Source organism: Aphelocoma coerulescens, chromosome 2, assembly GCF_041296385.1.
Source record: "Aphelocoma coerulescens isolate FSJ_1873_10779 chromosome 2, UR_Acoe_1.0, whole genome shotgun sequence".
Classification (NCBI taxonomy): Eukaryota; Metazoa; Chordata; class Aves; order Passeriformes; family Corvidae; genus Aphelocoma; species Aphelocoma coerulescens.
Window position 1 is genome coordinate 104,547,555 of NC_091015.1, and position 12,672 is coordinate 104,560,226.

The 12,672-nt window shown below is 41.6% G+C and overlaps 1 protein-coding gene across 2 annotated transcripts in view; it reads left to right on the forward strand.

Moving 5' to 3' along the window:
• The window catches only part of TMEFF1 (transmembrane protein with EGF like and two follistatin like domains 1), a 113,749-nt gene that overhangs the window by 74,386 nt on the left and 26,691 nt on the right, over positions 1 to 12,672 (forward strand). For both annotated transcript variants that reach the window (XM_069005914.1, XM_069005916.1), the window contains exon 4: positions 3,401 to 3,427. In XM_069005914.1, coding sequence (XP_068862015.1) covers positions 3,401 to 3,427 — 27 coding nt within the window. The remainder of the gene's footprint in view (positions 1 to 3,400; positions 3,428 to 12,672) is intronic.

Here is a 12,672-nt window from a genome sequence, read left to right on the forward strand (position 1 = left end):
TTGTTAGTGGACTGTTTGCCCTTCTGTTTGTACTTAGCAGTTTGGAGCTGCTGCCCTAAATGGGGAAGAGATGGGTTCAATTTTCATGCCAGTTTGAGTTAAAAGCCATCCCTCCTGAATGAGAGAGACTGCAAGAGTTTTTGGGTTTGGGGAGTTTTTCTGCCTCTGCACCAAAGCAGACCCACAGTACAGAAATGGCTCCTGTTCAGAAAGAACAAAAAAGGAGATTCTGACTGGAGTGCTTACAGCATCCAGATGCTGTGTCTGATCCAAGTCCTTCTTTGTGTATTTTATCCAGAAACTCCTTCATGGATAAAAGCAGCTTGCAGCAGAAGCCTGTATATTTGTGTATTAGCATATTTTTATAGAATCGTGGAATGGTTTTGTTTGGAAGGGACTTTAAAGATAATCCAGTTCCCACCTCATGGCTCTGGGTATAGCTATCTTCCATTAGACCAAGTTGTTCAGAGCTCCATTCAGCTGGGCCTTGAACACCTTCAGGGATGGAGTATCCACAATTTCTCTGGAGTGCCAGTGCCTCACCGCCCTCACAGTAGAATTTCTTTCTAATATCTAATCTAAACCCACTGTCAGCTGGAATCCATTCCCCTTTGTCCTGTCACTACATCCCTTGCACAAAGTCCCTCTCCATCTTTCTTGTAGGCTCCCTTCAGGAACTGGAAGGCTGAAATTAGGTCACCCCAAAGCGCCATCTTTTCCAGGCTGAACAAACCCAATTCTCTCAGCCTTTCCTCACAGGAGAGGTGCTCCATCCCTCTAATGATCTTGGTGGTCCTTCTCTGGACTCAGTCCAATAGGTTTGCATCCTTTCTGTGCTGGGGACCTGTGAGCTGGATGCAGCATTCCAGGTAGTCTCAGGAAAGTGGAGCAGAGAAGAAGAATCCCCTCCCTCACCCTGCTGGCCACACTGCTTTGGTTGCAGCCCAGGACACCTTTGGCTTTCTGGGCTGCCAGTGCACACTGCCAGTTCATGTCCAGCTTCTCATCCATCAGCATTTCCAAGTCTTCGTCTGGGCTGTTCTCAATCTTTATAAGTCTACTTGAAAAAGAGTGGCTTAAGTAAAGATAGAGGTCAATCACTCCTCTAATTACTGACCAGTGGCTGGGGGAATGCTGTGTGTGCCCAGCATCTTCACCTGTTTAGGCATCTTTCTTGACAGATCTTGGTGCATGAAGGCAACTTTTGAAAACCCTGAATTCATTAAGGGCCTGAAAAGAGCAGGGCTGCTTGTCCAAGTAAGCTGGAAAAAAATGCTACTCTTTTAACCAGCAGCTGCCTGGGAAAATCTAGCCAAGGCTCAGGGAAAAAAACAAGCAGGAACACTGGCTTAGTTTAGCATGGTTACCCTGGAGACTAGCATCCTAGCCCAGCTCCCAGGGAAAAGTTGAAAATGATACAGTGTTCTAGAGGATTACACTTCTTTTTCTTTTTAATCTCTTTTTGAGAACTGAAAGTCCAGAGAAGTGGAAGTGAATCTATCTTGCTGCTATGATGTCCTGCCAAGTGTACTTCGTGTATATCAAGCCAATGATCTATAGAGAGGGGTGGGCTGAGCATCAGCTCTATGACTTACAGGGCAGTCTCCATGTGTGTGGCCATACCAGCCCTGCCCCATGCACACAGGACACAGCCAGAGCCCCTCAGCTGGGGCTGAGCAGCATTTCTCACCTTAGGGCTGAACACACAGGGGAAAACAGTCGGGGGAGTGGGAGCTGGAAACAAAAATACGGAACAAGTCAAGCTTCTTTGAGACATTTTACCCTTTGTCTTTCAGATGAGTTACATGTGGGACTTGCTCCTGTTTGTATGTCAGCTTCCTCTCCCCCAAAACAGCTGATGACACAACTTCACCACTGCAAATAAGCCTATATATTAACTTATATAAGTAAATTATACTCCTTCAAGTTTCTTAATGAAGCAATACTGCATCATAAGGCATATTTCTCAGTGACTCAACAATGACATTTTATATGGGATTGCCTACCTTTGTCAGGGTCACTATAGATGGAAAAACAAACCTGCCTGTTTTTGCACTAATTTCTGTAAGGTAAGAAGCTCGGCCTGTTAGACACCAAGTAGTGGCTTAGGAGGAAAGAAAGGAAAATTAAAGTGAAAGAAAAACAAATCTCTATGCCTGATACTCCATGTGACAGGAGATTATTTTCAATGTGTGAAGTGACCCAGTAACGTGGAATTTCACACTTTCATCCACGCACTAGAGGGAATTATTCTTAGAAATTCAGCTCCTTAAAGAAAAGCAGGGGAGGGAACTGAGCAAACAGAGCGTTTGGTTTTTCCTCTGATGTGAACAACGACCTCATGTGTGGAGGAAGTAAGATTCCCACTCCTCTCTCTGTCTGGCCTCCTTCTTCTTTCAGTTTTTTTGCAAATAAATTCAGCTGCCTTCTCCATCACCAAAGCAGGCATGAAAGGAGAGATGTGGGATGAGCAGAGTGTGTGCTCTGCTCCTCTCCTCTCCTCAGCTTCCAGAGAAGCTAATCTAGTGGGAATGGGGAACAATTCACAGACAGTAGTTGCCGTTCCATTCTCTCCTGTCCTCCTCCTTTGAGCAGGAAAGACAGGAAGTTTTGTGACTCAGAACATGTGTTTGAGGGCTTGTCTTTACTGCCGTGCTAGCTGAAGCCTGTGCAGAGTGCTGCCCAGCAGGATGTGCATGCAAAATCCCTAAACAGCTCCGCAGTGCTCTGAAGTAGAGTTAGTTGGCCGGAGGTGGTGAGGAAGCTCAAGTCCTGCTGACACTTGAACTGCTAATGCAAATGGGATCCAGTCGAAAGCTGTCACTCCTCAGATGCTAATCCAGTCAGTCAAATGTCAATGAAATAACTATGCCATTAGAGCATCTTTATGTGAAGTGACTGACTCAGCTGAGAGAAGCTATTTTGTCATTAGATGACTTAAATCAGCTTTACTTGGAGGATTAGTTGTCTTCTGGAGGTACTTCTGCAGTCAGGTGATCAATGTGTTACTCCTTGAAGTACCATTCCCAGGGCTAGAGGGTAAGGAAAAATAAACATTCCAAAAATCGGACTTTGTACTCTTCATCTCTTTTGGGTTTAACAAATTTTAATCTCTAGCAGTTGAAAAGAGGCTAGAAAAGCAATTAATTTCAGTATTGAATAATGCTGTTCCTTGAGTAACATCTTGACAGGGAAGAGAGACTCGGGCACAGTGAGTATGGACAGACCATATTAGAGGACGCCAGACCTTATGTGGGATGTTTGTTTCTACAGCTGGCTCATGAAATATAACATCTGTGTCATGTTTTACAGTGACAAGTTCCTGAACAAACAGCTGCTCCTGGAGCAATATTTTCATTTGCTTTCTTTTTTTTTTTCTCCCCCTCTGTTTCTTTTTCAGATAATGGCTCTGGGTCAGGAGAAGGAGGTGAGTACCAAACTTCGCTTATATTTGCTTTTGGTCTTTCTTTTTAGCTAATGTGTGTCAGTTTTATACACATAATATATACACATGGCTACTGTATACCACATGAATTGAGGGAAAATTATGGCACTTAAAATAAGCTTTAATGTCACAGTGTTATTGGACCATCTCAGAACAGTACTGGTAGAGGAATAGGTTGTAGTGTGCATTTGACCAATATTGCTGTTTCAGATTTGACCTATATAATTTTTCATTTGTTACCAGCAATATAGTGCAATATTTAGATCCCTATTTCACCTGTATTTCTCTCCAGAAAATGTCCATTCACAATAAATTTCTTACAATGTTTTTCCTTGCATTCATTTCCTTCATGTCTAAAGTATCTAGTTAGTTATTACCTTATGCTTGGTAAAGCTTGTTGCCTAAAATATATAAAAATTGCATTATGATATCTGTTTATATAAAATATTTTACACGTTTATGTTCAAAGCTGTATATTCAAAGAGGGAATGCAGCACAGCTGGTAGTGGTAGAAGGGCTCCTATCTTTCATCATATCTTAACCTTCTTCCAAGGATTAAAAAAAATTATCTTAATTCTGTCTTTGATATTACTAGCAAGAATACATATAGAATGAAAAATGTGAGACAGATATATACAGACACAGAAAAGCTGTTTTGCTTTTAGGCTTTGGTAGTATTAAGAAGGTGTTGCATTTCATACTGATGGCACTGAGTTTTGAAGTACTGTAAATCTTGTATAGTTATATGAAAATGTGTTTTTGTGGAAAACCACCAATGGCATCACAGTGTAACTAAATGTAACATCTACCTTTTCAAAAATCAGGAGCTAGCTGCCTCTTTTTTCCTGTATGGAGGTGAAGGGGAGGCATTTCTCTCCCCCTTAATAAGATGCTATCAGTAATTTCCTGGACTGCTGCTAGGACAGGGCCATTCTCACCTTTGTTTGTTTTGGGGCAGTGTCTGAAGGAAAAATTTTCTGCTCAAACATTTCCTCTTCTTACCCCACAGGTGACTTTTCTGATGCTTCACACTCTTTCCCCAGCTCAGTTTGCTTCTCTTTCCCCCTTTGTTACCCAGTCTGTTATTCCACTACAGATGCTCACTGCAAGCTGAGCTTTCTGGCCTTGGTACTGCTATGCAGTTCTTGTAGGAGACAGATGACAGTAATTTAGTTCATGTTTCACTTTTACTTTTAGAACAGTTTTAGAAAAATTTGAATGCCGTTGAGATTAGTTGGATTTGGGTTTTTTCAGTATTTTCCAGATGCATACAAAAATCCCGTTTAAAGTCCCTTGTAAATGTTACTGTGTTGGTCTGGAAGAGATTGGCAGCCGACTGATAGATGTCAGGATTTTTTGGGTAGCTTTATGAGCAGTTTGGAAAAGCATAGGCCGGAACACGCTGTGTTTTGTTGTCTGCTCACTGGAGAGGTGAAAGGTTCATGTTCAAATACACTCGTTGCTTGGTTTGAGGCAGGAGGCTGAACCCAAATCTACCTGTGGGGATAAGAGAGGCTCAAATGGGTTTCCCTTTGTCATTGCTGTTCTTTTTGTTCTCACTTGAAATGTTCATTGAGCCTGGGACAAAGAGATGGAGAGGAAGGATTCGTGCTATGGAAAGGCTTTGTTAGCTGGGACTCAGCATGCCAGTGCATTTGAATTATTTATGCAAAATGGAATGCCATAGGCTTAGGAGGTTTGGTGGTCCCTTGATACCCTGCAGAAGTAGTTGGTGCATTGTCTTGGGAGGTCGAATATGTAGATTCAGTTCACTTCAGGCGGAAAGAATTGAATCTGGTTCCCTTGGCCCCAGGTGAGTTTCTGCACTGCCTGGGTATTGAATTAAGAAGGAACAATGTACCTACTCTGTCCTCCAGCAGTTTTGTGACATTACCCTTCTTTTATTGGGGTTTCTTTTGAGGGCTTTTGGGCCAACTGAAATGTTCCTTCTGTTCAGTATGAAAACAGTTGTGTTTAGTTCTCAATTTTAGGTTAAGAAAAAGAAAATTTAAACAATGAGAGATTGAATATCCTGCTTGGCTCTTCTTCCTTTTTTTTAAATGCATCGAGGCTATTTGTGACACAGTGAATTATTCCTGTCCCTGTGCATCTTCCTCTCTGAACTGGGTGTTGAGCAATACTTCTGTGGGACAGTTGGTTAGTCTTCAGCATGTTGAGTCATTTTCTGTGTCTGAAAGCAATCCTTCAAAGGATGGAGTCCACTGTTGCTTTGGTTATTGAACTCTGCTCTGGCTGAAAATTCAAGGATACTTTCATATCTGGAATTTGTTTTGGTCCATAATTCAAGTAGCTGTAAAAGTGTGACATGAAATCATTAAAACCCAAAAGGATTTATTGCAATTTAAAGGAATTCAGAATTAAAACCAAACTTCTAGGAGAGTGATGAACATACTGAGGATGGAGATGCATTGTTTAGAATCCAAACAAAAAGAAAGGATAAGAACCCAGGCAGAGGATGATCTGCAGGGTAGAGGTGCTCCACAATGCCCTCCACAGTCCTGCCTCCCTGGTTGTTTCAGCTATGGGACTGTCTGCTGCAGAACTGCATCCTGGCCCAGCCTTCTCCATTTCCTTGAACTCAGGATATACTGAGATATAATAATCACCCGTGCCGGAATGTTTAATCTCATACTCTTGGATAAGCTCCAAGCTCCAATGGGAACCTAATTCCCTGGGGAGCCTCTGTGCCCTACCAGTTAGGTACAGCTACTGCTTGGGAGCACAAGGAAGCTTCAAGGGAGGTGGAAAAACGCAAGGATGAGAGAGAACCAGCAAGCAAGCAAACATACTGGCTTAGAGACTTGTGTTTTCTTCCTAGGATTTTCATTTCCAGATGTTGGTCACAGAATCAGTGTTCGCTGTGTTTCTTAAACATGCAATTAGTGTGATTGTGTATGCACCAGTGATGCTTGCACACATGGAATGGATGAGCACAGCTGCTTGTGTGCATTCAGGAAGCATCTCAAGTGCTGTGCAGATGCCCTGTTTGCTGGTGGATTTTTAACTTTGAAAGAAAGTACTGGGAAAGCATCAGAGTTGTGCTTTTCAGTTGCTATAGCTCTGCCTGAGACAGTCTCTACTGCTGAAATAAGCTGTTGGCCTCATGTTTATTTAAGATTTGTGCTACTGATTCACACTGTTCTTTTTCATTATCTGCATTTCGTTGCAGAACAATCTCATTAATGATTCTGAGACCTGACTGCATGCAGATTCTCCCTCCTACTCCAAAACTGTATGATGTTAATGCATTCATTTCTACATTAAGAAAAAAAAAAGTAGATTTAGAAACAATTCAAAAATCCACAAAAGTTCTCTTCCTCAAAGATAGTTTCAGACAATATCTTGCCTTAGAAGTCATCATGTGCTACAAGAAAAAACAACTAAAGACCGTGGAACTACTGGTTCAGGTTCTTCACAAATCATGTTTGCTGTTAAAAAGATACTAGGTTTTAGGAAAAGAATTAGGAGTGGGAGAATTTTTTCAGCATGCCTGACTGAGATGAAGTAATATAATTTTTAAGGATGACACAATTGTCTAGTTGCCCTCTGACATTCTGAATGAGCTAGTTCCATTTTCTATGCTCTGTTAGCATTGACTTGTAATAAAATTACCCATTTTTCTAATTTCAGAAGTCTGAAACTTCAATTAGCATAATAAAAATTGTAGTTATGAAACCAAGCAGTAGGTCATTTGTGGCAATGGGTATCCTAAGCCACTTCTAAGAAGAATCTATGAATGTTAATTCAGAAATGAGAGAAATTTCAAGACCCTCAGTATTCTACCATTATGTTTCACCCCTGCAGAAGGCAATGTCAGAGAGCAGAGACTCAGACTTTAAAGAGTTGCTTAGCTGGGGTCATGGCTGAAGATGGTGGGATCCTTTAGACTTGCATCTAAGATGTGGGCTTCTCTCTCTATTCTCATATGAATCATTCTGCATTTTGCCTGTTCTGAAGAATACAGTCATAAAATTAGGCCCTTTGTTTAGTCAATGTTTTGTTAGAGTTTGGGGCAGAACTGGGGAAGGAGCAGGTACAGGCTCAGATTTGTGTTCATCTCTGCCTGTTGTAAATTGCAACACTATTTGACCTGCTGGATGTATTTCCACAGCTTGTAGATTGGAGCACAAAAAATGATTCTCAGACTGTCACATGTGCATAAAAAGGTAGATTGCCTGCTCACAGCTGTGACTTTGTGATATAGTAAGGCCTTTGCAAGAATGTGTTGAAAACCATCAGCATTTGTTACATACACCATGAAAGAGCTAACAAATGGTGAAGGCTTTTCAAGCCAGCCTCTCAGAAACAAATCACTGTCCTAGAAGAGGCAGGTTCTGTGCTCTAGTAATCAACCAACAAGGGTGAGATTTCTAAGTGTCCTACTATGCCCATAACATTAATTTTTAATTCGTTTTGTTCAGTGTTTGTCTGTGTACCTGAGCAAAATGCCCTTTTGATATTAAAAAAGTTGTAATGGTAGTTAGACAGATGGCACCCAATCATTTCAGCCTTTTAAGCTAAGTAAATAACAGGCTTGCAATACATATAGCTAAGTTAATTATTATTAAAATAATTTGTTTTGAATTTCTAATCCCTCTGAAATTTAATAGCTGAAGTATCTTGTGATGAACGTCTAGCAGATTGCATTTAGTAATTAATAAATTGATATACAGTATGTGCTTTTTAGCAGGCTGCCATCTGTTCCTTCCCCTCACTGGGGACAACACTTATCCAGTAATTGTCACACAGTCAGGGTGGAATAAACACATACAATTTAGAGCCTCGAATATTTTCTATTTTAATTTGTAATAGTGCTACTGATTTGTTTTAATGTATTTTAATATGACTTGCAGAAACTTGATGGTGATTAGCACCCTGGATAGGAGGTAGCATCACGTCTTTTACCTATTTAATGGTGTGTGACTTAGAAAGATTTAAGTGCGGGTTCCATCACGTAGCTTGTCACTGAGCATCACTTTAGCTGCAAATAGCCCTATATATTTCTGTCAAGATCCTACTCGGTGTAGGTAAAATTAACACTGAAATAAAACAAGCAAGAATCGCTGTTTTTTCAGCAAAGGTTCATAAAGGCAGAGGCGAAGGGCCTGAATGCTCAGGCATTGTGTTTGTGGAGACTTATTCTAAGTAGGTTTTTCAGGGATGTTGGAGCATGCTTGGAAGGATGATGGGGCCAGAGGTACATAAAGACAGATTCCTTTTCCCTCTTGCACAGGATAGGTAGCAAATGAGGATGGATTCATCTCATATACCCTGCACTGGGCCTGCAGAAAGGCGTCCAGTGTGTTCATGAAATTGTGGGACACCTCCCTTGGCATCTGGTGACTTTCATGTCCTCTATTTTCCACCATCATCTAGTCATGCTTAATTTCCCTGGTGCTTACTCTGAAGCTGTTGTGTCTTCCCTTGGAGAAAAAATGAGTTAGCTGCATTTGAAGGAGCGCACTGGAGTGAATGGGTACTCGAGTTCTCCAGTTGGAGGTTTCTGCAGTGTGAAAGCTGATCCAGTCTTGCAATATGCCAGCTTTTCCCACCACTATCCATGGTGTCATATGCACAGAAGCAAACCACAAGTTCCAGCTCTCAGGTGTGTGAAATACCTTTCACCTAACAAGGGCAGTGGTGGTGGGGTCTTACAGTGCATGTCCTCACATCCTTTGCTTGTAGGTGTACACATTGTCATTATCATAAGCACTGGGCCAGCCTGTCACCTTGGCTGGGTTGTGATTAGGGAATCAATCGTCAAACTCCCCTCCTCCAGGCACCTCAATTGGAAGTAGACCCAGCATCCTCCTGTTAAGCCTGTAATGCTCGTTCTTGCAAAATCCAATTCCAAAGGGTGGTGCCTTTACTGAAGCATGCTTGAAGCTGCAGTGTATGGTCCACACTGCACACGGAAAGGATTTTTCAGCCAGGTATAGATGTCTGCTGTGCCAAGCCAGGCTTTGCTTCTAGGCCAGCTGGGTGGTTGGATAAGAGAGCAGGACCTTCCATACTGCCAAATACTGCTTTTGCATACGATCCAGCAGCGTGGTCAAGAGAATTCAAGACATCATTTGCCAAAAATTTGGGAGAGCTAAGAGTAGTGTTGTCTTTAAATATATACTTACAGACAAAAAGAGCAGCTTTGCAACTTTGTTTCAAATTCTGGGAACAATCTCCATTTTAACTAAGTGCGTCATTAAAGTTGCCCTAAAAGTTAATGGAATGTAGGATAAGTCACTAAGCTCTGGAATGAATTGCAGTCCTTAATGTGCAGTTCTGTGGACTGTGGTATTTTGAGAGGAATTTCCAGTGCTAGCCCTACTGAGGGAATCACAGGGTAGGGGTTCTTTTGTACTTTGGGCTGCAGAAGAGGATTTGCTGTGGCCCTTCCTATTTTTTCAAAATCTTTTTGAGATTAGTTGATCCCATGGGATACAGTAGAAATGATTATTATTCCAAACCAGGTACTAATTGATTTTCAGAGGGGCTTTCCTAGGCAAAGGAATTCTATCTGTACATGGCTACTGAGGAGTTGCAGCTCCCCCCTCTTTACTGGGAACAGTGAAAAATACAAATACACAGCATAGCTCCCTTTCCAAGCCATGCCTTAGGGCAAACCTGGCTTCACCTTGACACAGATGGGTACTTTTGCTTCAAGCCTGATTGAAAGCCCTCAGCAGAAACCCAGCCACATTACTGTTGTAGGAGCACACAAATGAGTTGCTGAGGGAAGCAATTTACTGCTGCCCAGTTCCTCTAGAGCTGCTGTCCGTTGGCAGGCTCCTATCCTGCAGCTCCTAAGATACAGCTGGCCATCTTCTGCAAGGAATAATGACTCAAGCAGAAGTGTTAGGGAGCACAGCTCAGAGAGACAACTGATCCTATCTTTGTGCCTTGTTTCTTTTGAAGGACAGAGCATTAATGAGGCGCTGCCCTGAGACATGCAAGGAAGCTGAAAAGAGAGGGAAAATGAGCTTTCACTCAACATCTAATTAATATGTCAAGAACAGGATTAATCAAGATACCAACAAAACCAAGAGGAAGAAATTCTGTAATCATCTATACAGCAATATTAGAAGCTTGCATAATAAACAAGAGGAGCCTGAATTGCTCATTTGGGAGCATATTTTGACCTAATTGTTATTACTGAAACCTGCTGGGAAGATCTGATTGATTGGAATATTAAAATTAATGCCTACAACCTATGTAGGAACAATCAAATGTGGGGGAGAAAGGAGGAGAGAGAGGCAATTTGTCGAGGGACATATTGCCTGTTTGAAGACATTTACACCAGAGAAACATGCTCTCAAATATTAATGGGTTAACATATCAACATACTCAACATACTCTGTTGAGTATCGGTGTACAAGTCTGCTACCAATTCAGGTTGAAGAACAACATTCATCTACTCTGTATTGGTGGGAAAAGCTGTTTTCTTGAAGGACTTGTCTTGCTTCCAGCCAGGACAACGTTCATTTTGGCAGTAGCCAGGAGGGGACAAGGCCAGGACCAAGAAGTTATGCTGTACCACCTCACATCATTGCTAGGGGCAGGGAAAAGGGATCTTTTTCTGGAAGGAATGGCTCTTTTCTGGTCGAGGCAGCATGGCTGCAGTCCAGTTGAGCTCTGCAGTGAACATTTTGGCTTGTGAGTCACTCTCTCTTCTGTGCACTTTTGTTATTAATATTGTTGCTGTTACTGTTCTTTTCTTATCTCATTGCTGTTTCCAGTAAATTATTCTTACTTCAACCCGTGAGTTTTACCTTTTGTGCCTCCAGTTTGCCACTCCATCCCACCACAGGGGAAAGGGGAGGGGAGAGCAGAGGAGCCAGAGAGCAGCACACATGGATTGGAGATTCTCACTGGGGACACTGGATGGAGAGTGCCATTCCTAAACCACAACAGGACTTCAATCTATATTATACGCAGTGTCTAATGCTTCTACTATTAAAACATAATGCAGCCAGTAGTGAAAGATGCTTCTGAAAATTGTAGGTGACCTATATACATGAGGTCCAGCAAATTCTGATCAAGAAAAAAACAAAAAGTTACACTTTTTTAAAAACAAACCTAATTTTAAAAGGCAGAAAGAGCAATTTTAGGATGAGGGGAAAAGGAGAGAAAGGGAATTTTGCATCAAATAGTACGTAGAAACAATGAACAAGTAGTTGTGGGCTATGTTTCTGAAAATAAAAAGGTGTTGAGGCATTCGCAGGGAGCAGAACTGGAGCTCAGGAGGAAAGGTGCATATGTTGCATGTGTGCGTGTGTGTGTGGTATGTTACTTCTTTTGCTCCACTGCAAAATTGAAATGCTAGTAGTGCAGCAAAAGGGCCAGTAAAGCATTCTGGTTGCATTTGTAGTCAAGTCAGATAGTATAAATGGGGTATGATGAAATGGTTTCCATGCTAGGGGTACTATAGAAGGATATTAAGAACCAAATGTTGAAGAGGTATTCTGTAACCAGCAGGTCTGCCAGGTTTGCTACTGAAAGCTTTAAAATGGATGGTAAAGAATTCTTTAGGTTGTTGATGACTTTTTTGTCTCTTTTTCTTCAGTAGGATAATGATAAATAATATACAAATATTTTCAGAACAGCTAAATGTGATGACCGGGCAGCAACAGCCTCTCATTCTGGCACCTATGAGAAGCACAGCAGTGAAATAGAAGGTGGAAAAGTCATCTGAGTACAGAATTAAGTGAGGGAAAAAATATTTTATGCCGGTCACCAGGAGTTCATGGAAAACCTTTACTGAGAAAATTGTCTTTTTTTAAACTGATTTTTCCAAGAAAGGCATTTGTACAACAGAACATTTTATGTAAATGTACCACCACAGAGCCATAACCTTTCTCAGTCAAATGTGGTCTTTAATCTCATACAAGTCTAAGTAACTAGAGAACACAACATCCACATGGTGCAGATCTAATGTGCAAAAATACTGCAAATCAATAGATCCTGAAATGTTAAGGAGGCTGTACAAAACGAGTGTGTTTCTAGAGACTGTTCCTGGCCCCGTGACCCTTTCCACTGGTGACCTGGGAGCAAATCAGTTGGCACTGATTTGGTGTGGATGACAGAGAACAGGTCACTGAGCTAACAGGATGCATGAGCAGGCAGGATTTAATGTCTGAGGACAGTTATCTGTAGCAAGCCCAGGACCTAGCTAATTCTTCCTTGATGTCAGGAATACACGTCTCCTACAG